General features: G+C 39.3%; 1 protein-coding gene across 1 annotated transcript in view; it reads left to right on the top strand.

The window, feature by feature from the left end:
• SLC35F1 (solute carrier family 35 member F1) overlaps positions 1-25802 on the top strand; it is a 226757-nt gene that overhangs the window by 161635 nt on the left and 39320 nt on the right. Inside the window, exon 3 of the mRNA XM_039731612.1 lies at positions 15804-15931. Within this exon, the coding sequence (XP_039587546.1) occupies positions 15804-15931 (128 nt within the window). The remainder of the gene's footprint in view (positions 1-15803; positions 15932-25802) is intronic.

Below are 25802 nucleotides of genomic sequence, written 5' to 3'. Positions count from 1 at the left end.
TTTCAAACCCTGGGTGGTGTAAGGCTTCGGGCCTCAATGGCCTTTTCATACAGGCACTGCTGGAAAGTCAGGAATTACACATTTCCACAGGAAGAGCTGTTGTGCAAGTAAAGGCAAAAGGGAAATTGAAATATGTTTTTTCACGTACTTAGAAGACTGATGAAATTCACCTGGCAAGTCATTAATTACCTGCATGGTCCCAATCAGGATTTCCCATATAACCCCTATAACAAACAATTTTTCCTTTTTAGTCCAGAAGCCTGGGAATTTGGGCTTCCCCTTGCTTGATTTCCTCATATACAGACCAACCTCAAAGAAAACAGGATTGCAAAATAGGAATAGCTGGATAGGAAAGCTTGCATTCATCTCATGTGATGAAATTATAGTGTGGTTCAGCTGAAGGTAGTGGTACTAATGCACTGTGGTGTTTAATATGTGGTTCTTCAATTCTCTGTGTAATTACCACCCCACTTTCACCTTTCAGATCACAGGCAGTACCCTTCACTTCTTTTCATTCCCATCTAAAGTAAGTTTATGCATGAAACCCCAGGTTTCCAGATTTTCTTGCTACAGTATGAAGCAGTGATTAAGGGAAAAGGAAAACCCAGTATCTTTAACTGTAATAAAAATGTAAAGAATAAAAATACTGAAGGCATGCCAGATTAACATTTCAGTAGTCCTGTAGTTGTTCAGGAACTTTCCTTTGCCCTGCATACTTCCCAAGTCCAGTCCCAACTGCAGCTCCTTGGTTTTGCAGGTTTTTTCTCAGCATGTTTTCTTTTCTACAGACAAGGGCTTGTGATGGAAGGGATATTGCCTGGTCCTGTGTCTTGCTCTTTAAGCACCTCCTGGTATTTTGCAAGGAGGTGAATGTAAACTCATGTATCAGTAAAACAGCTTTTAAAATTACATACCAAAATCCTAATTTTTATGGTGTGTTGATTGCTGGGGCTTAGTAGCTTTCTGTAGCTTTTGAGAGCAGCAGCATTTGTGAGGAAGGTGGGGGTGGCAAGAGGTAGCCAGAGCATTTGTGATGCTCCAGGTGCTGAGGATATTGTGAGCAGCTGAGTCATTTGGAATCACAGAACCATCAAACACTCCAGGCTGGAAAGGACCTGTCCATGTAGTCCAACACCCCTGCAATGATCAGAGGCATCTTCAGCTAGATCAAGTTGCTCAGAGACATGCCCACATAATTTCTGCTGGCTGGAAAACTTTATATAATTGTTGGAAAGGGTCCTAGATGCTTGTCAATTAAACTGTCAGAGGAGAGGGGATTTGCTGCTCTCTTGTAGAAGAGCACAGCTCTTTTCTGCTGGGGGCAGGTAAAACTGCTGAGTTGGTGAGCATGACCATGAAGGGATATGCCAGCTCCTGACACAGAGGGTGATATAGCAGGCTCAAGGCTGATGCCACTTAGCAAACAATCAGATGGTGGTGTGGTGGAAGGTGTAAGCCTCATTTGCTGCAGGCTAACCACAAAGGTAGGCGTGTGGATGTGGGATACACTCATATTTGAATGTAGCAAAATTGTTTCAAAAAGTAAAGGTAAAGCTGCAGTGGGCGTATAGGGAAAAAAAAGGTACAAATGGGGGAGTAATATACAAGGTGAACTGGAAAAAGAAGGAGAGAACGTAATTATTTTGGGGAGTATTTTGCATTTGAATGCTGGAGTTTTTCAGACCGCAGATCAAACCAACACTTAGAAGTGTCTCCATGTGTGTTTCCAGCTCACAAAATACTGATTGCAAGAACTATTAAAGGCCAGTTGGTATCAAACTCTCCCTCAAAAGAGACTCTAATAATAAATATTCCAATATTTAGTCTAAATTCTCTACCTAATACTGTGCTTGCAATAGGTAGATATAGATATGAATATCTATAAGATGATAAGGAATAGTGCACAAATTATATCCTTCCTGCCTGGGTGAAGCCATCCATCTGCCTTAGCCCTCTTCTCTGACAGAGGACTGCATGCTGAAAGGGAGAAGGTTTGAAGCAAGAACTGAGAACATGCAGCCAAATCTCAGGATATAGTCTGTGTATATTCTGACTAGTGATTAGTTGCAATATTATTTCTTTTATTTTGATACATCTTACCGTCTTTTGAAATCAAAGAATCTGTTTATTGTATGATTTATTAAAATAATATGATAAAAACACTTAAGTATTTGAACTATTCTATTGACAGGTTTTATGTTACAAATATCAGGGCACGAGTCCATCACATTGGACTCATGAGTCCATCTCATGTGGACATGAGTCCACATTGCTTCTCCTGACCTTCTTATTAAAAACTATGTAAATTAAATAAAACCATACAAAATCAATCAACTAAAAATCCAAATGAAACCTGAAACTTGTAAAACAAATCAGAATTCTAATGCAAAAATGTTTACACATTCTTGTCACTGGCAATTATAATCAATTTTCATAAAAATATGTTCATTTTGTCTAAGCAGATTTTACTGGTTTTTTTACTGGTGAAATTGATGCAGAAGTCTGAATCCTAGGAAGATGTTTTTTAGCCTTTCCTATTTGAAAATTATGTAAACAAGAAAGCAGTTATAAATGCAGTAGTTTATTTTGAAGTGGGAATTTTTTAGAGGAGACGCATAAGACAGATCATGGCAGACCTGAATAGTTATTATGGATCTTGTGCATTTAAGAAACTCAGAATTTGGCAGTAAATGAGCCTATGTAGTTCAATATCTTGACTACACATATGCTAAAGCATATGTTTTCCTGGACCTACATATTGAAGGATTTTGTTTGTTTCTTTGTTTATTTAGAGCTATTTTTCCTGGATGTTATCTGTCTTGGATACAATTGTAAGGATGATGTATGTATCATACAGGATGAACTATATTAGCTCATTCTTTCTCCTAAGGAGAAATGTTGTATTTTTTATGGCCAGATATTGTGCATTCCTCTTCAGCAACATTAAATAGAGCAAGGCATAAAAAGAGACCAAAAAATAGAGAGGTTGTCAGGAGAGTTCTGTAGTCTTTTGCTGTCACAACACAAGATGATGGTTTCTGTTTTTTGAACCTAAAATGGCTTGTTACTTTTCCCTATCTAGAAAACAAATATTAATTTATATGCCTAAAACCAAACCAAATTGTTATTAACCCCATGAACAACCTAAATCATCCCATTGGAGTTGTCTTCTAGCTCACTTAGGAGTAGCAAAGATCTTCTATACAAAAGCCAGGACAAAATTATTGAGAATATGTGAGAGTTACTACACATGCTTGGAAGACAGTAAAGAGCACGATAATAAATTGATGCATTCTGTCAGACCATGTAAAGGCTGACTGTGGTTTCCCATGAAAATCTTAAGAAGGAGAGAGAGAGAAATGGAGTGCAGGAAAACAGAATAAAAAGAAGGGCTTTTTGAACTCCTGCTGGTGCACTTGTTATAGTCGGCAACAGTACTTTCTGGGAGACTGGTAGAGATCTCATGCAAGCCTATGAATTGTGGTGGATCTTTGGGGAATGTTTCTACTTCCATAAGCCTAATATCAGCTCTAGCAAAGTAGATAAGCAGCCATTCCTATGCAGGTACTGAATGTATAGTTTTAACATACATTGTGAAGGTATTTTAACATACAGATGAGGGCATGTGTCCAAGCAGCACAGTTATGTCCACATGCTACCTTCATTTTCTTCCTCTTCCTTTGCCATCTGGCTGGCATCTTGAATTTTATGCCTTCAAGCATTAGTTGCTTCTTCAGAGTTTCATACAAGCTCAGCCTGGTGTTTGCAACTAGAAACACACAAATGTGTAAAAATCCAAATTATCTAATTCACCTGGGCTGCACTGCACAAATTTCAACTGAAACGTCTGCTCACATCTCCTGTATATGGCTTTCTTACTGTCAGTGGTAAAGTTGGCTGAAAGGACTGAGCATTCACATAGGAAGGCTTCTACATTTCGGTGTAGAAGATGTGAACTGGGGACACCCAGTGCTGCTGCCACATCACAGAAAACCCCAACCCTGCTGTTGTGCACTTTGTGGAGCCATTGCCACACTGAACAAAGCAGGTGTAACTCATCCTCACCCACATTATGCTCATGGGCACAAGGCTGCAGAAAATAAGGGCCATGATTTAAAAAAAAAACGTGAATGCGTATTTCAGGATCAAAGAATGGGAATAGTTATGGGATGTTTAATGGCACCTTCTCGCTTTTTGATGGGTTACAGAACTTTCAGCTTTAAATATCTTCCATTAAAATATTCCATCCATTGTTTTTACAAGGAACTTTTCTTGATGCTAGATGCCACCCAGTGTTTTATGGGAATTATTTTATTAACTGCATTTCCTGAAAGGGTATTAGTCTACTTTTCTCACAGAAGATGTTTTACTGTTGCTGACAAATGAGATTTCATACTTACCTGTCATGGCCTTTATGATGAAGTCTGAATGTTCCACACTGACACATCTTTTCTCTGAGATGGTCAGACAGCCTGTACACCCTTTCTGGCTGCCTGATCTTGTGTGATATACCTTCATTCTGCCTGTGCTGATGGGTTTTCTGAGAAATGGGATTGCTAAGGTGACCGCTACATTTGGAATGGTTTCCTTGTCTTGAATCATTTTGCTTGTGCATTTCTCAGCATTGGATGAATCACTCTCATATATAGAATATAAAGTCAGAATCACAGAATATTCCAAGCTGGAAGTATTATTGAGTCCAGCTTTTAAGTGAATGGTCCATACAGGAATCAAAACCAGAACCCTGGAATTATTGGCACCAAGTTCTAACCAACTGAGCTAATGCTCTGTCTGTGCTTCACAGCCCTCAGCTAATGCTCTGTTAATTTTATTAGCAGCTCGTGCGAGGAAGGTGCATTGACTCCCTTCTTTCATGTGCTGAACAGTTGTTGTGTGATGGAACTGCCACTGGGCTCCAACTGTGGAATGGAGAAAGGAAGAAAAATCATGACTCTTGAACAACTGGATTGGTGTCAAAGAATATCTGTCTGAGTCAGATATGCATGCTTTCTGTGCAAGCATAGAAAGATGTGCTCCTGAATAAAATGATAGATGACAAGATCAAATGTTCTGTTGGTGTGTAAGCAACCAGCTGGAAGTGTAAGGGGGCATCCCTTACTTGTGATACCTGGCCATAATTCACACATTAATGGTTGGCTATCTCATCAGTTGATGAATTTCTGCTTGGATGTTAATTGCACAGGATGCAAGTTCCTTTTATTCTAACCCTGAGTTTCACATTATAGAATTTCATGTTGCTCTTATCAGCCAGAATATCTTCCTGGCACACTAATATTTCCTCTCCTATAAATGAATTGGACATATTTCTAGTTAGGTGTTACTTTTCATTAGTGTGGAATGGCTACAGGGTCAATACCTGTAAAACATGGGCAAGACAGGATAAATGCCAGTGAGACATTCAACAATTTTCTTATAAATCAGGATTCAGGTAAAGGAAACAGTTTTTATACATTTCTTCATTGTATCACTGCTTTTTTATTACTGGAGATTTTTTGATCTTTGTGGCAATCAGCTGGAATCAAGAGAGGCGCAATCACTCCTCACAGCTGCTATGTCAAGTTTCTATACTTCTCAGCAGTGTTTTCAGATGCACATTCTCCTGAATTCTTGGTGAGGAGGAGTGGGAGATGTTTAATTTTCAGTGCACCCTGCTGAGCACTGCATGATTCAGTAACACACATTACAGAAGAGTGAGCAGAAAGTGACTGCAATTTCCAGGGATGACAGACACCAGGAGCTGATTATTTCAGAGTGTTCTTAATACCATGGTGATCTACTTGCATTTATTCTGAATACCAAAATGGGGGTATTGGCTGCATCTTCCAGTAGCTACCTCCCACACTGATCTCTTTTTGCCCTCCCAGAACTGCTAGTTTTCCTGGGATCGGACCCCAATGGGCACCAAACCACCATTCTGGAAAGTACCAGCTTATGTGCTGGCTCCAGATTCTGCCCCTATAACCAGCTCTTCCTAAAACCATGCTTGGCTTTTCCAAAATACACAGCTCAGTTTCTGGATGAATTAATGGAGTTTCTCTTACTGCAGTAGGATAACAAGTGCCAGATGTAATACTAGTATTTCGCTGATTAAGCAGCACATAGTGGCATTAGCTCTCCTACTGTATGATACCTGGATCCAAACTACACAACTTTATGGTATGTATTTTATGAGATCCTGGATTTTTCCATCATACTTTTATTGGCTATCACTTTCTTCCACAGAAAGATAATGCATGTTATCTTCAGTTAATTACTGTTTTGATTCCTTAAGCATGAGCACAATCTCCAGTCATCAGCAGCACTATCAGATGCATAGTTCACTTATAATAGCACTGATGGAATATCTCTGTTTGCACATCACACTGCAGGTACTCTTTTGTCAGACTTTAGAGGACTGCAGACCTCCAGCTTGCTAGTGCATCATCTTATCAGTCTCACTCTCAAACTCTTCACTGTTTCAGTAGCACAGATACAGTGATTACATTTTGCATTTTTCAGACTTCAAGACTGCACTAAGCAGGGATACACTTATTTTGTCTGTAGATTTGGGTTTTGCTTTGTATTTCTGCCATTATTTTATGCAAGACTAGGACCAGGTGAGTTTTCATCCCCAATGCAAAGCTGTTTTAACCAATTTACTGAAGGTAAACTGGAACACATTGGTCATTCAATTAACATTTACCATTCTAGCTAGAGCAAATTAATGCCTGAACTGTATTGCATCAGCGTTCACCACCTTCACCACCATCTTCATACCTTCTGGGTACGATTGCACTTGCATGCTGGTCATGACCACCACTCTTGTGAAAGATGACAAAAAATACACAAAAGTTGACTACTCCAATTATGCACCCCTTAGAGATTATGCACCTCTTAGCTTTCAACTTCATAAACCTACTAAGTTGTCATTTTATAGAGTTTGAATTGTGGAAAATTTGTATTTTTCTTGTGAAAAACGTTACAGTCCTGACCCCATTGTAAAGTTTTTCTACTCTGGTTTTGCCAGCTCAGCAGGCAAGAAGTGCGGGATGGAGAGCTGCTCTCCATGGTTCCTGTTACCTCCCACATCTCTTTCTCCTTTATGCAGACATATGGATGTATAAATCTGATTTGTTTATCTGATACTAATATTGCTAAATCTTCAAGGGTCACATCAAGACCCTGTTGATTTAGGCACATAAAAGGTATGCAACAAAATGTCACCTGCTCCAATCAACATGTTATCTAAAAATATGTCTGGCTTCATGTCTAATCTTAAAGGTCATTCTGAGAACTCATTCAGGATTTTGTGATAAAGAATAGCCAGTTTCCTCAGCAGAATTGCCTGTAGATGTCTAGTTGTCATGGTGGCAATGTGATGCTTTATGCCAATTAATTAGCATGGTTCAGTGGTTTTTTATGCTTTTGGTATGACACTTCACTAGCCATGCTGCAAAGGATATAAACAATGGGGGTTTTGAGTAGTTTTGATCATTACAGATGGAACATTGAGATTTCTGGTGTGTATGACTTCTGGAAGTATCATGGCATAGGCAAATAAATGCACCAGCTCTCACTGTTGTATGAAGCCATTCTGTTTCACATACTTCTTATGCTCATGCCTGCATTTTCTCTGCTTAACTGGGTTTACTCATTTTGAATAAGCCAGTTTTGGAATTACTGCCACACATAGAACAAGGTGCTCATGCTGTGGCCAACAATGAAGGAGCCACAATGGATTGGTGTGTCTTGCATGCTTCCCTTGGGCCTCTGCTGCTTGTCACCTTGGAGATCTGGACTGGCCTCACAACTGCTTTAACTAGTGGCAGCTCCTGCATTTTCTGCTTCATGTGTAATTAGTGACACTTCTTGTATAATCTGTGGTTGTTCTAAAGTGAGGGGTTTAGAACCATGGTGATGAAAAGTGCCCAAAGCTTCTGTATTCCTCCAGAGATAATATTTAATATGTAATTTGGAAGTTTAGCAGACTTTATTCCAGTTCACCAACAGTGGTGTCAGGACAGTTCCAGAAGGGGGATAATTCTCCTAGATGCTGTACCACAAATAAATACTCCAAGAGGAGAGTGTCTGTTTGCAGACTTCTAATGCAGAAGAATGCTGGAATACCTCTATTGATCATGGTGCATCTGTAAAGCCATATATGTCTAGAGCCAGGCAGCCATAGTGTATTCTCTTCAGTTCTCCCCTTGGCCCTGGGTAATGACACCAAATAGTACTGGTTATTAGGATTTCACATATTTTTGGTTAAAATTATTGACTCCAGATGAAGTTCTAATTCTGCCAGCATTGCTTCTGTATAATCATCTTCCCATCCTATTCTACTTTGAAATGCTCCTTTAAATGTCAATTAATTTGTTGTAAAACTAAAAAGTACTTTCAGGGTTGAAGTGTGTCTGTACCACAAGAAACAACAATCCCTTTTTCAATGTTGCCCAAGAGCCTTATTAATAGTAATCCTCTTAATAGTACTGGCCTCTTGGTAGTCATCAGCAGAGAGGTTTCTTTTTTGGTAGATATCTCTAGGTTTCATAGCCTGTAAAAAACCCTGCTTCTCCTTCATGTGTGCCATATCCTGGATATTGTCCTTGCTCATATTTCATGCCAGTGCCTGCTACTAGGTAGCAATTTGGTGATCCCCAGAGTGGGCATTCCCTGATCTCTTAGGGATTTGTAGCTGGTGTGTAAGAAGATGCAGAGTCCCAGCTTTGGACCTCCAAGCATGTACATAGTGGTGGCAATGTTAGGTTTTCTTTCCTCTGCTCAGTTAACTATAAAATCTGTAGGAAGTAATATCTTTGCATTCTCTGTCAGATTAGATTTAAATTGCATCAGTGTGTTCAGTCATTACTGATGGAGAATGGAAAAAGATACACTCCTTGACTTCCTTATTCTTATCTTACTGTCTTTTAAAGAAAGGCTACATATTCAATTTCAGTTGGGTCTGCTTGATCTATGAATGGTTAATAGTAATGAAAATTTGCATTGGGTCTTTTTTTTTTTTTTTTTTTACTATCTCAGTCAAATCTCATGCTTTGGGAAATGAAATTTGTAAGAATCACGAGTAACAAGTAGGTAATTCATTATTCATATCTGTCTGCTGGGAAAAAAAGTGTCACAGAGTGGGTAGGTGGCTGGACCAACATTTTGTAATGAGTCTATGAAAGGTGGAGAAAAAGAAGTCATGCATTCTAACTGACTCCTCTGCCTTAAACAATGAATATTATTTCTTTTATGATTACTTGACTTTAATTAATCTTGTGAATATGATTAAGATGCCCAAGTTTATCAAGAAGGATAAATTATTCGTGCAAATTACACATTTATAAATGATATACAGAGCTATATATACAGATTTCTTTCATTTGATCATTTGACTTACACCCTAGTAAGTTTGAAAATGAGGGATTTTTTTCTTCTGAAAACCATTGTATTGCTGTAAGTAGTTTAATAGTAGATAAAAGAGGATGAGCAATGAAAAAGGGCCTGACTTCAGAGCTTAGAGTGTAAAGGGGTAGGGGTAGGGGAAAGGAAAGGGAAAGGGAAAGGGAAAGGGAAAGGGAAAGGGAAAGGGAAAGGGAAAGGAAAGGAAAGGAAAGGAAAGGAAAGATTACAGTTGGAAGGGATCTATGATGATCATCTGTCCAGCAGCCTGTTTTGAAGTAGTTCTGTGTGAAAGTGAGCCAAAAGCTGACACACTCAGCATTAGCTCAGAGGTAACTTAACACTGGGAGTTTTGTAGATCAGAAATCAATATTGAAGATTTCATTCAGAAAGATATAATCAACTCTTAGGTTTGGGGGAAGACTTCAGCTTCTCAGTGTGCTTATGTCCCTCTGCATTACAGAGTGAGATGCATTCTGCCATGTCAGGGAAAGTGCTTACCTATTTTTAGGCTAGGGGATAAACCAACTTGAATTAAAAAATTGTATATTAAAAATAGCACAGTGGTTTTTATCTTGACACATTAAAAGGCTGGGAGTTTATCAGGTTTTTTGATTTTTTTGAAACAGTGTACTGTTCCAAGCTTTCTTCAGGTCTTACATGGTTCTGGACACGGAGTGTTCTTTGCAGTAACCTGTGATAGTGACACCAAGCATTGTGTCTGCCACCAAAGGGAAAACAATATGTAGTTTAATGGGTGGGCAGGAGGATAGAAACTGAGGCATGATCAGCTACTTTATTTGTGCAGCTTAAATTGTAATTTACTCCTTAAAGTAATGACTGGTAATCTCATGAAATAAAACACCTGAAGATTTTAAGATCTAACAACAGAGCTTAGGCTGGATCAAAATCAAGGCACCAAAAATTGATCCTTTCATGTTTTATGAAAATGCATGTTAAAATTCCTAGATCTGACTTCAACTATTATGATCTTCATCCACAGTCAAAACAGACTGTTCTGCAAAATTTCTGAAAGGAAATAACAAGTCAAAACACTTCAGATGGGCTTGTAATTTAGTAAAGGGAATGCTGTATTGTGTCATGTTAATAGGCTAAGCCTGCCCTATATCAGAGAAGGAGAAACTTGTCCCTTGCCTGGATCTGCTTACTTGGTGCTCACCTCCCACAGGAGTGATATGGATTTGGTTGCAGACTGCTTAGGACACAGCCTGAAAATGAATCTGAAAATCCCAAATCTTTGGTTTTAGGCAGGTCTTTGCCCTGGCTCACTGTGCAGCCCCTCAAGCACCAGCTGGCACAGGGCAAGGAGCAGGAACATGTGAGAGAGCCAGTTGCAGCAGCAGCTCAGGGCTGTTACACCAACGCAGTTTTCCCACTGTGAGAGAGGAAGCAGGAGGGAGCTGTGAATGAGAACAGGTTGGATAAGATCAGATGTTCTGAGGAGGCGAAGGGAGATGATGCCATCTAGTCTCCCAAAGGCTTGCTGAAAACATGGTACAGGACAAAAGCAGTGCAGCCTGCAAGCAGTCATCTGTGAGGGGAACAGAGTCTTTTCAGGTGCTCTGGGAAGCCAGACTTGTGAAGTATTCCTGTAAGAGTGCATTTTCTCTGTTGTGTAAATAATTTAGCAGTGTCAGTGTTTTGTCTTTAGGCATCAGTATTCCATAAAACAGTCATCAGTAATACAAGTGGATATGAGGAAATAATAAAACTTTTTGGGTCAGGGGATGTAAACTCACACAGAAGAGAAACAACAACAAAAAAAGTTATTTTGAGCTTTTGTGCAGAGATGAAGGTCTTCTACAGCAGGCCTTCAGTCTCCTGAACCTTGACCAAGTCTCTGCTACTTGACCAAGCAGAAGACAAACAAAGCTTTATTGTTCAGGCAGGGGAGCCTTTTGGGTTTCTAAAAAAATCTGTGTTACCCCTACACAGTGTAACCTCATTTGACTGCCTCCTTCCCCCTGTCCTGGGCAGGGCTGGATGTCTACAAAGTCTGTAGAGAAACAACGTGTACTGGTGAAGCTCTGTATCTGCAAGACTGGCTATAATAGGCAAAAATTAAAAAGAAATTTCAAGTAATTTTGATTTGTAATTGAGATTATTTTTCAAACAGTGAGGTAATAAGTAAATCCTGGTGTAAGCTTCATCCTTTGTGAGACTTTTGCTTCTTTGCCTTCTTGACTGTGACGCTCTTGTGTCAGGGGAGGACCAGAGTGTCTGGCAGCCTTCCCCCTTGCAAGTCTCCTGCACTCATTTAGATCTCCTTGCTAAACTCTATAAGGAAGAAGGAGAGCACAGCTCCTTTGATGATCTTGATCTAAAAAGCAAGTTGTCTTCTAAACTAAAAGAGAGAGACTGCAGTGGATGAAAGAGAAGCAATATGCTGATTTTCTGGTCTAGCAGTGCTGTTATTCTACCTGTGTCCCAAGCCCATACACAAATAATTGGGAATTTGCTGTCTTAATGGTTGTTGAGATTTTTTATTGTACCTCTGTGACTCTGTGGGTGAATTTGTACATGTGTATTTGTATATTTGGTAGACACTGTGCAGCTAAAGCCTCTTTCAATTTTCTCTCTAATTTATTTTTAATTTTGTAACCCCCCAGGGGTAAATCCTTATTACACAGACGCAAAACCATCTCTTTTGCAAAGCAGCTTATTTGTTGATTTTTAATTCATGCCAGCAGATGCAAAGCTGTAGCTTTTTTCCAAAGACCGAAACCTCCTTTGTATATATCGCTGTTAAGTGTGTCTCACTGCAAAATTAGTAAAAAAATTAAAACTTAAAATATCATTCTAGAAAGAACAAGAAGAGAAGGTTTTAATTTCTCTACAATAAGACTATGCTAGACTTCTGAATGTTGAAACATTCTTAACAGGCAACTTACTTTTAAATCTACATTACATTTGGATTAGACTGAATATGAAGACTCACATTTTCAGAAGCTCAAGTGCTGAAAGAAGTTGGGGGTTGTTTTTTGAAGGAGGACCTCCATCAAAAGAAGGCAGTGTCTAAAGACAGCATTGCTGTGTGCACTTACATAAATGCATGTTCACTGGCATCAACATGTGCTTTGTCTCACAGGAAATGTCGCCCTTAAGCTAACCTGCACACTTTATGGTTTAAGATTTGTTTATATGACTGGCTGAAACTCCTAGTCACAGATGTATTGCAGTAATAATAAAAAGACATGATCTGAAATAATCTCTCTTCCTACTGTATCTCATTCTAATCAAATCATGTTTAAAAAAAGTTGAAAAAAAACCCCTTTAAAATGCTTTACCAGCTGGTTCAGGTGTAGACACATTTGGTCCTTCTGGTCTGCTATGCTTACAACTCAAAAGACATGAATAATTAGTTTGCTTTGAGTTGTCATCAAGGGAGATATATTTTGAAAAACTCAGATTGTCTCTTTTTGCTTTGTTTTTAATAAAGTGTGATGGTTGTGTTCCCATCATTGTTTTTACACAAAGGCAATGTTTATTTCTATTCAGGATGTAAGTCTTAGAATAAAGCTCTTGATTCTCTCTGCTTCCCCTTTTAGTCTTCACAAGTCAAGGCTTTCCACTTATCTCCTTAACTCCAATTTCCATTCTCTTTCTTTTCTGAATTCACTGAGTTTGCAATCTGTGATTGCTGTTCAGAGGTCCTATACTGCTGGCAGCCCCACACCTTCTCCAGGTCATCTTCCACTGTTGCCTTTTATCGGGTGTGTTTTGCTAATCTGAGACATTTGAGTATGGTGACTTCATTTCAGCCACCTGTCAAAAACAGGACTCCACTGCCTGTGCCTTGATCTGTGCATAGCATTGGACTGACAGTCACTGCAGATGATCATCTTCCTACTGCCAATCTCTCCAAAAGGTCTCCCACTTTGGAAGTGATTCCTGAGCTTTTTGTTCTGCCCAGCATTCTCAGCAGAAACTGCTCTTTTGCAGTTTGGAATATCTCAGAGATCTAAGTCAAAGATAATTTACCATGTAGCAAGTATTTTTCTTATTTTCATCAAGAGAAAAGAGAGAATCAAGAGAGCAAAAAGAGAGAACTGTGTATGCCAGTTTAAATTGTAGAAGAGTTAACTCCCATCACTGGAAACTGTAACTTTACCCATTAGCTGGAAGTCATAGCCATACATTTATTTTTAAAGCTGACTTAGTTGGTCACATCTGAGCAATATGGTGATCTGTGGCTGGAAATTGAAGAAAGCACTGGCAAAACAAAGGCACCAAGAGCTCTTCACTTGTGTCCACAGTCCTGGCTCAGGCAACCTACTGCCAGTGCAGTCCTTGAGCCTGCTGCTTCCCTCTGCTTTTGTAGGTACCATCAAGGCCCTGTTGTAACAAAAAGGGATTCAGATGGGATTTCCACTGTTGGAATGGAGACTGCAGTTCAATGTCTTGGATTTTTTGGCTTTATCTTTACAGTTAAAATGAAAAATCACTCTGCAATGTTAACCACATCTTTCCGTTGCATCGTTGTTTTCCAGTTGATGCTTTAAAGGCATTGTCTGGGCAGCATAAAAACTTGAGATACAGTTTCAATACCTGTAAAGGATTTATCTTACAATACCTGTAAAGGACTTAGTGTGGTTTACACTGATTTCAGTATAAATTAGGACACCTAATCTCAAATTCCCTTTAAAAACATCTTCCTAAATATATTTTTTAAATAATGGAAATAATTCTACATGCTCAAATCATCATAAAAGTACATAAATGTAGTCATAATTATGTCTGAAGGATAGGATTTAGTAAGTGTAACAGGGAAGTGTGGTATGATTAAATGTATTTACTAATTATTCATTGTCTTAAGTATTACTCTACTCACCACCTTGTTTCTGCTATTTTTCTGCTGCTTATTCAAAGAAAGAGAGGGAAAGAGAAGAAAGGAGGGAGGCAAGCAAGGAGGGGAAGGAGGAAGGAAAGGGAAGAAAGCTTTTAGCCTTTACAGTTTTGCACTCAATATCATTATCGCTGTAACAAATAATTAGGCTGTTGGCTAATAATATCCCACTGAAAGAGTGTTTGTGTGAGCACCTGTTAATGAACAAACATGAAATTATTCAGATGCTTCCTTCAGGTAAACACCCATTGAAGTCACTCATCAGGGCCAAGCTTTAACAGCTATGATTTTTGAATTAACTTTTGAAGTAGTTATCTGTTTTACTGTGTTGAGTCTTACAAGATCTGAGACACCTGTGCTATAGAGGGCCTGCTGTTTCTGCCATGGTATAGCAGCCCATATATCACCATTTGAACCAGAGAGTGAACACACCTCTGATGAAGGAAAATGATGAAGGAGAATTGGGAAGCCTGAGCAAGTTTTGGTGGCAATTGACAATTATGATCCTTTTCTTTTGTGTTTTCCACATTTTGATGATCATGGGCTGGCAACTTAGAAAAGCTACAGCAATATGAAAACATCTCAGAATAGTGGGGCTTGCTTTGAAAGTTTCAAGACAGCTCAAATATCATCTTTAGTGCTTTGGCAGTACAAGTAAACCCTACTTATATTCCTTTTTAGGCTATGGACTCTGAAAGTCCTCCAGCCATACAGTGTTCAGTCACAGCCTGCCCCTTTCACAGTGAAGTCTCATCGTGTGGGGAACTTACTGTAATGCAAATAAGTCTACAGGTTTGCCCACCCTCATTAATGAGCTGTTTGCTTTTGAATGGAGAACAATAATCCCTAGTCTACCATGAGGAATGCTTTGACCTTTTGAAAGTTGTGGGTTTGATCTGCAGGCTGTATTGCAGTGTCAGTTTTCAAGTGGTGAAGATTAAATATTGGGGGATTGTCAGGCTTCCCATAGAAGGCAGCAAACCTGCCTGCTTTAGAAGAAAGATTCTGGGAGCAGAGCACCTGCCACCCAAAATATGTCTCAGTGCAGCCTTTCTCAAAACAAGTCTGATACTTTGAACCTCTAGGATCAGAATAATCATCCTTGGAACAGGATCTGCCGTGTCTCCCCATGTGATGCTGTTACTCTCCTGCTCTAATATATCATCATATTTAAAAATACTGATAATCTCCCATCCTGGCAAAAACCTGTTGCACCATATGTGCAACATGCAACATTTTATCAGTGTGTATGGAAAGTAAAAATGTAAAGTATAAAAAGTATAACTGCTATATTCTTTAGCACTTTATATGTGCACATATATGTGTATATATTACTTTGCCTGGCTGGGTCTTTTAATATCTGCTAGACAAATAAGGTGTGTTAGTTTTCACTTCCTTGCAGTACCTCTTTGTATATGGTGGCTTTCAACTGCTTAGTGTAAATGCAAGAGATCTAGATAATTTTTCTGGGCAGACAGGTATTTGGGGCATGTTAACCTAACTCTTACATAATTGTTCTTGTTTACTTCCACAGGAGAAGAAAACTTGCTGGCAATTTTGAAGAGGAGATGGTGGAAGTACATGATCCTGGGGATAATAGATATAGAAGCCAACTACCTGGTAGTAAAAGCTTATCAATACACGACTCTTACCAGTGTGCAGGTAAGGACTCAAAGGATTTCCTCTTTTGAGGTAAGATAATAGGTCCAGTGGGGTCAGTGGTGTAGTATCCATTGGCTTAGTGAACCAATAGCTAATTGCTGCCTCTGACTTCTATGTACTTTTTAATGCTGACTTGTAAGACACATTTTTGTCATATTGGACTATTTTTATTGATCAGTATTTTCCAAATGTACAAAAACATTCTGACTTTCATTTTATTTCTTTGTGCTAAACCATTCATAATGACATTTTTGTCATTACCTACATAATTCAATCCTTTGAGGAAATAATTTCAAACTGGCTGAAATATTTTTCTCACTTTGTATTGTACTTGGAGAAAATTCAAGCACACTTCTTTTAGGATTCCTTAAGTAGATCTGAGTTTCTAAAGGTCTGGGGTAGACTGACCCTCTCTGGATGCCAGGTGTCCACCAAAGCCACTCTCCTCCACAGCTGAACCAGGGGAGATGGAATATAAGGGGAGTTTTGTGGGTCAAGATAAGGATGGGGACAGATCACTCACTAGTTACCATCACAAGCAAACAGACTCAGCTTGGGCAAATTAATTTAATTTATTACCAGTCAAATCACTCACATTCTTCCCCTACTCCAGTGTGGGATCCCTCCCAGAGGAAACACTTCTCCACCAACTTCTCCACTTTCTACAGGCTGTGGTTGTTCACAAACTGCCCCAGCCCAGGTCCCTTTCCCGGGGTGCAGCCCTTCAGGAACAGGCAGCTTCAGAGTGGGTCCCCTCCATGGTTACAAGTCGTGCCAGCAAACCTCCTCCAGCATGGGACTCTTTTTCCATGGGCCCACAGGTCCTGCCAGCAGCCTGTTCTAACACAGGGTTTCCATGGGATCACAGCCTCCCTTGGGCAGTGCTCCAGCATGGGATTCTGCACAGCCTGCAGGTGGATCTCTGCTCCACCATGAACCTCCATGGGCTGCAGAGGGACATTCTGTCTCCTTATGGTCTGCACCACAGGCTGCAGGGGAATGTCTGCTCTGGCACATGGAGCACCTCCTCTCTTTCCTTCTGCACTGCTCTTGGTGTCTGCAGAGTTGCTGCTCTCACATGTTCTCACTCCTCTCTCTGGCTGCAGTCTCTGCTGCACAGGGTTGCTTTTTTTTCTCCCTGCTTACCTGATGTCTGCTCTGGCACATGGAGCACCTCCTCTCTTTCCTTCTGCACTGCTCTTGGTGTCTGCAGAGTTGCTGCTCTCACATGTTCTCACTCCTCTCTCTGGCTGCAGTTTCTGTGTTATCTCAGAGGTGCTACCACTGCTGGGCTCAGCCTTGGGCAGCAACAGATCCAACTTGGAGACAACTGGCATTGGCTCTGTCAGCCTCTAGCTGCTTCTCAGAGCAGCCACCGCTGCAGCCCCCACTGCTGTCACTGCTGTCACAGCCTTGCCAAGCAAACCAAATAGAAAATGTTTAGGATCCTGTAATTAGATCAGAGTGCAAAAGTTGTCATTAAGTAAAATGAATGCGGTTTTTATGAAGAAGTCTGACTTCAGTGCAAGCCGTTAGATGTGTTATATAACAGCTCAACTGCAGCTGTCAAAAAGTACAGTCCCTGCTAAAAAATTACATGTGTGATGGGCAAAAGCAAGGGTACCAATTTCTTCAAAAATGCAATCTGGATATTTTATACATAAAACCACAAAAGTATCAGGCTCCTTCAATTTAAGTGAAAAAGTGAATAATAGAAACATTTTTAAGATTCTGGAAATTGTCTGTCTTGAAAGAAATAATTGAATACTTAATTGCTACTTGTTCTAAAACAAGTCTAGTGCCTCTTTACATTATTTTTAAATAACTGAGTAACCCTAGCTAGTGTTCAATGTATTTTACACCTTACTTACCTGAAGTTTACATTGGAGTTAATAAAATAAAGGAGTGCCAGTTAATGTTTTGCAGAATCAAAGCTAATTAAGAGTATATTTCTTCCATAGCTGAAAAGCAGTGTTGGAAAGTCCTGAGCTTCTTTAGCTGAATAAGAAGCAAATATAGAAGAAAACTATGGATTCAAGGAATCTGAATGTGAGGTTTATGCTAAATATTCACAAGTGCCTCTGGCATCAGAATCCCAGTTTGAGGATTCATTGAATCATGCCCAGACAATGTAATATTGTTTTTAACACTTTTCCAAATCTGATTACTTAGTATAGAATAAAGCTTAAATCCACATAAATCTCATATTCTCTGATTTTACTGCCACTAAAACCTCGAAGAGAAAAGCAAACTGAATTGCTTCTTTTGTGTGATTCACTCACAGCAAGTATAAATAGTGGCCTGAGCAGAATGATTCGGGTCATTAAATCCCATCTCCTGAAGCCACCAACAAGCACGTACCAAAGGTTCATCTGGCCAGACCTGTGACCCCCCAACTTCCAGAAGATGCAGATCCTCGAGCCAGCAATGCAATGAGCATGGCCTTTAGTGTATTGTGTCAACAGATCAAAAGTTACAGTGTGATAGAAAAGCAGGCAGGAGAGCTCAAGGGCATTGCCTGTGCCTCGACAGGGAATTTGTTAGCTGAAATCATCCATGTTCTCCTTTTAATCTGAGGGGGAGAGAGAGGAGTGGTGGATCAGGAGAGCTGTCAGAGGGCACAGACAATGTCATGTCCATTTTTAGACTTCTTCCACATCAAAATTACAACAGAGCTCAGGTTTCTTTCCTGTGTAGCTTGGAAGAAAGAACAGGTAGGAACTCAAATGCTGTCAAGCTTTTTTGCAGGCATGGAGTGAATACAGGGTCACCTTTTCCTATAGCTGTCCTTATTTGCTGGGATACATGTGGAGTGATTGGGAATACCTGCTGCATTTTAAAATCATTTTATGCCCTAGTATGAATGAGCTTCTAAGAGACAAGCCCAAAGATACGATGAGAATGGGACAAATATGAGGTAATGCATTGAGATGTTGAATCAAATGACACATTTTCTGAAATGTAGCCAAACACCCTATTTCATTTAAAGAAGAAACAGAAACAGCTCAGGGAATTATTCATAATTGGTCTAAGTGTGTCATTTTATGAAATGAAGACTGAAAAAGTGGAAAACAGAAGATGAAGAAAAGAAAACTTTTCCTAGAATTTTATTTTTGAGGACAGAAACGACTCTCAAGAGAAAGGATCTCTCTGTCCTGGAAGGCCTGATCCTGCAGGAGTTCTACCTGTGAGGCCATAAATGCTTGCTGGCACACAGCAAAAAATGTTCAAATTCTGTCAGAACTGAGACCCAAGAAGCTATTGCTACCTGCCAGAAATCAGCATGGCTCTGACTGGAAGCTGTGGGAGCTGTGCCTGTGTACACACTGGGCTGAGAATTGAGCCCTTCAAGTCAGTTCTGGGGGGTTTTATTCTCAACAGGATGTACATCAAGGCTTTTTTGATGGAGAAAATAAATTTCAAGAGTTTTTGAAATTGTCACTTGAGTAAATGAGAAATTTTGCAGTATTTTTATAGTGGTGGTACATGGACCATTTCGGTAGGATGTCAGTTTTACAGCATGTCCTTTTTCCACATGACATCTCTGCTCCATCATGCAAAACTAACATGCAAGTGTGCATTGCCTGTGGAGCTTTTAGGCAAAAAAAACATTACACTGGTCTCAGCAGAAAGCCAAAGCTTAACACTAAAAATACACCTTTATTGCAAATGCTTTGATTTCAGCTTCACCAGAAAACTCATAGCATTCAACAGCTTTGTTTGCCAAGTAGCTTTAAACTCTTAGGACTGTCAGAGTTTCTAGTTTTTACTCTCTCCTTTTTTTTTTTTAATATTTGATATTATTTCATCATGGTTCCATGAAAAGACTAAAAATGGTGCCCTACTTTTGCTCAGTGTTTCACACCCAAATTTTCCTGTATTTTAATATTCTCTTTTGGCTTTGATCTGGGAAAACAGGATTTTCTAATAAACTTTCCTACATACCTTTCTCCAAATGCCTTCAGAATCACAGAATGAGAACACATAGGCACATATCAGAAATGAATGTGTTACCTAACCTTTACAGTTGGACATGCTTCTGATTATTTCAAATCCTCGTGTACTCTATAATTACTATTGGAGAATGTGGCAGTCAGTTTCATCATAAGATGAAAGCAAAGTACTGTGAAGCCCAGAAACACATAATTTTCCTCTTTAAAAAAAACCTCAATAAACAACTAAAATACCTCCCTTACAAATTAGGTGATGTAGAATTTAGATTGAAAAATCAATGCACTATTTATGTTTCAGTCATTTCAGTGTAGGTAGTTTGCTAAGGATAAAGCCCACGATACCCCTTTTGGGCACCAGCAGTGCAATCCAAAGACATCTCTGTTCAATGGAACAATGCAAGAAACTCACATCTAATTGTCTACAAATCTAAAATGTCATGGACATCTATTATTCCTTCCCTTGCTGCTCAGAGCACAATCTTGGGGTATGAAAACATGTTTTAGCCTATCAGGTTGCTTGTTCTTTGGTAGCTTTAAGCTCTGGTTCTTGGCATGCCCAGAGTGACTCTGTATTGATGCAGAGAGATGCCTGAATACCTGCCTCCACTAAAAAACTCAAAAGCTAAATATTGCTACATCAAAGTACACCAAGGAACTCAATTTGTTAGATATGATCTTAGCACGCCTCAAGTGCTTGCAGAAAGCCTGGAGTGCTTTCCAAATTGTAAGTGTGGAGCCACCTGTTTCATTAAGTCATAGCTTTTAAAGCAGTGGCCCACAGAAAGGGCTTGACTTAACTCCATCTCAGCTGAGGGCATGGCAATTCAAGCTTTCTATGGCCATGAAAATGCTCAGGCTAGTACATGAAAACTGTTCCCCAGAGAGTACTCTTAAAAAACCGAGTCACTTAAAAGACACAGGAGTTTATAAGTGGATCAGTTTGATATCCAAAGCTACATATTTTGAGATGTACCAGAGATCAGTCACACTTAATGTTATCAGACATAGGTGTGTGGATTCCCAGAGGGCCCAAACTTGTGAAATGATCTTTAGTTTCTGTTTCTTGTCTTACTTTGACTTGCAGTACATTTTGCAGCCTTCTTGCATGTCAGCTGTTCCAGATACAGAATGTACACTATGCACTCCCTTGTGCACTAGCACCTGGTCCTATGGACTTGTTTTAAAAGCTATGTACTTAACTTTTGGACTGCCTGTGGTAATGCATGTCATATTTATCCTAAGGGGTTTGAAAACAGCCCTGGTGTAGGCCTGTGGAAGGTTTAATAACTATTCAAGAAGGATGTTTTAAATACTCTTAGAGACAGTTTCACACAGCAGATAAAATTGCATTCCCCAGAGGGAATTAAAAGATTCTGAAGTTATTGCGGTTACTTAGATCTAGGTATTAAATTTTGTTGAAACTCTGTTTTAACTTCAACTTGCCTGTACTGTATTTACAGTGTACCACACATACTCCTAAATCCATAATGTCTTCCACTAAGCCTGTTATATACTAACAGTTGTAATATTTTCTGCCAGTACTTGCTTTCTCATAATATCAAGCATTATTTATTATTATTATTATTATTATTATTATTATTATTACTCAGACTGCCCTCACCTTCCTCCACAAATTAATTAGCTCTCCTTGCTCCAATACATTGTTATATCCATCTCCATATTATACTCCTGTTGCACTTCCTAGAGGTTATCCTTTTTCTATGTTTTGACATCACACAGAAATCTGGATTATTTCTGTAACACCTTGCATCATGTTACTGCAGAGTATACATACAATGTCATAAGAAGAGAGGCACTGTCAAGGAGACAGAGATGTTTCCAAATAGCAATTTATCTGGTAATTTATTCCTTGGGCAGTCAAGCCTTTGATTGGCATGATGAAAACAAAGGTAGTAAAAGCTGGGATTTATAGACACCAGGAGACAGGCTATAAAGCTATGATGCTGATGTTCTCAACTCTTAGATCACTGTGAGGCTGAGCAGTACATCACACTTCCAATTACCTCTGGCAGTTTTCATATCTCAACAACAGCCACCAGAAAAAAGGAAAGGAGTCAGCAGTAAGTGCTTATTATAGGAGAGCTGGATGGCAATAGTCTTTACTTTGTTCTTGATCCCTGTGGACTCAAAGTACATTGAGGCAGAAGGTTTGAGATGGTTTTGAAGCAAATCTGGGAGGCAGGGAGCAGGCATGTGCAATGTTGAAGTTGTTGATCCACTTTTTCTGGTGGCTGCTAATGTGAATTGTCCCAAAAGCAGAGATAAATTCCGCTCCTTTCCTTCCTCCTGCCATCCTATGAATGTAAGATTGACCATCTTTCCTGTTCTGCTTCAGGGTTTGCAGATCCACAAAGCATTTTGTGGAAGTGTCCCATACTGTACATTTCTACTGTGAGAGGCTGTCTTGTATCTGATTTGTTATCAGACTTTGAGTTACTGTTCTGTCTTTTAACTTATTACATGTCTGTGGTGTGCAAACCGGGTCCTACAGTATCCATGGTCTCTGTATGTGGGTTTGAAGTCAACAGAGCTCTCAGTATCCAGAGCTCCTGTACCGGCAGAATTCACACAGAGCCAAAGTTTTACTAACATAAATATGCAAAATCTCATTAAATTCAGTGGAGCTGTGTCCATTACAAGAGCAGAGGTTTTGGCCTCCTGTGCCCATTTTGCATATTCTGGCAGGTGACATGCCAAAGCAGGGGTTTTCTTGTAGGAGGGATCCATGAATTATCTTAGGCTGGGATCTCATCCCCCACATAGGTAAAGCAGGTGGTGACATGGAGAAGTTTCTAATGAGTAACCTTGAGAAAATTATCTGCCCAGCTCTTATCCAGTCACCTTACTTTGAGAGAAGCTAAACAGAAAATAGGGGTGGGGGGTGATTCTGCAGAAACACATGCCTGCTGGCAGAACTGTCTTACAATGATCTTTTTCTGACAAAGGTAGGTAGAATCAGAGGAAGTCAATTAAAGGAGAGACCATTTCCATTGTCTATTTGTTGGTATGTTTTTCTGCACAGATCTGTATGAGCACAACTGGAGTTCTTATTTAGAATGATGGAAGAGGTATTTTTTTAAAGGAGTCAAGATGTGGATATTCATGTTGGTGGTAAGGCATGTCCTTGTGTAGAGAGTTTAGAGCAGAAGAACTGTGGTTTGGATGTGACCAGCACCTTTCATTTAATGTAACTTCAAGAAACCACTAAACTCCTTGTATGTGTGCAGAAAGCTGAAGCTGTGAGATTCCTCATCTCAGGTTTTGATACATACAAGTCAAATAGAGGTAAAGGTCTTTCATTAGTCAGAGTTTTGGTGTCCACAGGGAAAAAGAAAACACCGAGAATAGATTAAAGAATTAAAGATTAAAGAAACTGATAGGAACAGTTCTAGAAGCATTAGGAAAAAAAATTCAGATCTTGTGGGCAAAGAAGAAATGGAAAATTGTGGGCAAAATCTTGTGGGCAGAGAAAAAATGTAGATCTTGTGGAGAAGACTGGGAGCACTCTTCTGGCTTTTGTTTTTTCCACATCATGGAAATACATGTTTTTAAATTTTTTGAAAACAAATTACATCACTGGTTCTTTCACCAGTCTCCATACCTGAAGTACTGTACATTTTGACTGAATGAAAAGTTAATGGTTTCACATTAATTTTGTGATTAAATAAAAGCCATGCAAGAAAGTGGTAAAGTTGTGATGAGGTAGCAGAGAGAAACATGAAAGATAAAAACAGTGCTCCTTTTTTTGTTCGAATTGTTTGAAATAACCCTGTCAGAGATGCTGCCAGCATCCATACCTTTCCTGCAGAAGATTTTGGTTGCAGGGCAGCATAATTGCAATGCAGCTCCCCTGGCAGCTGGCATCCAGCTCTGTGAGGGTTCACATCTCATCTGCTTTTGTTGAATCAAGCGTGTGTGATATTGTGGAGGTGGTCTGAAAACTGGAGGAGAAAAAGCCCTTTAACAGGCAGCAAACCCTTTCTTCCTTTGGAAAAAAACCAAAGTAAACAACAGAAGCTGTGTCTCTCACTCGCTATAGCACTTGCTGTTGTATTAAAATTTCCAGGTCACATGCTGGAATTCTGTGGCCATCACGTGTGCTTGACCATACACTGTTTGACAGATGCAACACTGGTTGTACTGATCCCCCTGCTCTGGAGAGCAGGGGAAGTGGAGGCTGCAGCTGATTCTCCGCATGATTTGCTGCAGGGCAGCGCTAATGAGAAACCCCTAATGTGAAAAAAAGGGCTTGTAACTGGGGGGGAAAAAAATCCAATGAATGTTTAAAAAGGAAGATTCAGCTCAGCTGTTCCCATAGGGAGTTTGCTGACCAGCTTTTTTCTTTTTGATATCACTGCAGATCAGCAGTTCACTCTGTACTACAGACCTCTTCTAGAGCTTGCCAGCTCTCCCTTCCAATGATTTGACAGAACATTCTTGCTGTAGATATGCAGAGACATGCTGAATTTGTGAGAACAGAGACTGGATTTTTACTGTTAGCAAGAGAGTGTTTGATTCACAAGGATAATAATTTAACAAACAAGTAATCAGAGGAAATAGATTTCAACAGTGTGTTTCATCAACAGACTTAGATGCAATGTGATATCTTTTAGTGTCAAATAATAACCTTCAATTTCTACAACAACATAACATTCTTAAAAAAAAAGAGTAAAAAGAAGTTTCTATAGGACGGTATATCAATAGATTACATATTTTTGCATCCTGCCTTCTAAATCAGCCCCATTCAGAGCTGTGACTGAAGAAAGCCACAAACACAGCAGTGTCAAAGAACATGGTCTGCACCACCCCATGGCAACACAGGAAATATGTTTTCTTTTAGGTTAGTGAGATATAATAGCTTCTATGATTAAGAGGAATGTTGATTAAAATCAGACCACTCATTAATTTACCTTAATGACAGGGTACATGTAATACCTTTTAAATAAACAATTAAAAGGAAGGAAAATATTGGATGTTATTATTTGAGAAATATTGATAAACAGCTAACCTTTATGTACTATAAATGAAATTTAGCTAAGCATAATCTGTCTTTGTTACTGTAAAAGCTTTATATACAGAAAAATTATAATTAGGTATAATATTTTTTCTTAATAGCTGAAATAATTAATAACAAACAAAGAAAGAAAAAAAGGCAAAACCCCCTATCAATAAAAAAGTCCTGTTGCAGATGAGGCAATCCTTAATCTCTATGGAATATATATGCATTTCTTCTTCTAGTAGTCAGGTTTGTCTGAAGAAAAAAAGAAAGGCAGGGCAAATTCAGTCCTAGAGAAGTGAAATTTAAAGCAATACCTGAAAAAGAGTTAATAATATTTTCTACGTTATCTCATTGCTTACATTGTAGTAACCTAATTTATTTCTGTCTGCCTCATTCTTTAATTAAAGATATAAACTAAGCACAATTTAAGAACTATATAATGTCAGCGAACATTACCTACATTTTATGTTTGTATCTGTTGATAATGGAGCATTCCAAATAACAATTTGTGAATTAGACTTTGGACTGCCAGCCCAAGGAGGCGTTTTCTGGCTGTTATCAGCATTGTCTGTTTGTGAAAGGTTCTGTTCACACATCCTTTCATGTTACTGCTTAAAAGACACTCATTCACACACTTGAAAGTACAGGTATGTTTAAATATTTATGGAACGAGAGGAATTTTCAAAATCTTCCTCTAGAAGACTGTTAGTGGGAATTTGCATGTTGAAGTACACACATGGCAGGTACAGCAATTTTTAAATTCATAGAACAATTTAGACTCATAGAACAGCCCAGCTTAGGAGAGCCCTCTAAACTGGTCCAGCCTTTTGTGGGAAAGGGATCCTAGATGAGATTATTTAGCATCATGCCCAGTCACACCTTGAAAATCTCTGGTGAC

This window comes from Passer montanus, unplaced genomic scaffold, assembly GCF_014805655.1.
Source record: "Passer montanus isolate IOZ18808 unplaced genomic scaffold, ASM1480565v1 scaffold79, whole genome shotgun sequence".
Taxonomy (NCBI): domain Eukaryota; kingdom Metazoa; phylum Chordata; class Aves; order Passeriformes; family Passeridae; genus Passer; species Passer montanus.
This window is presented reverse-complemented; position numbering and strand designations above follow the sequence as displayed.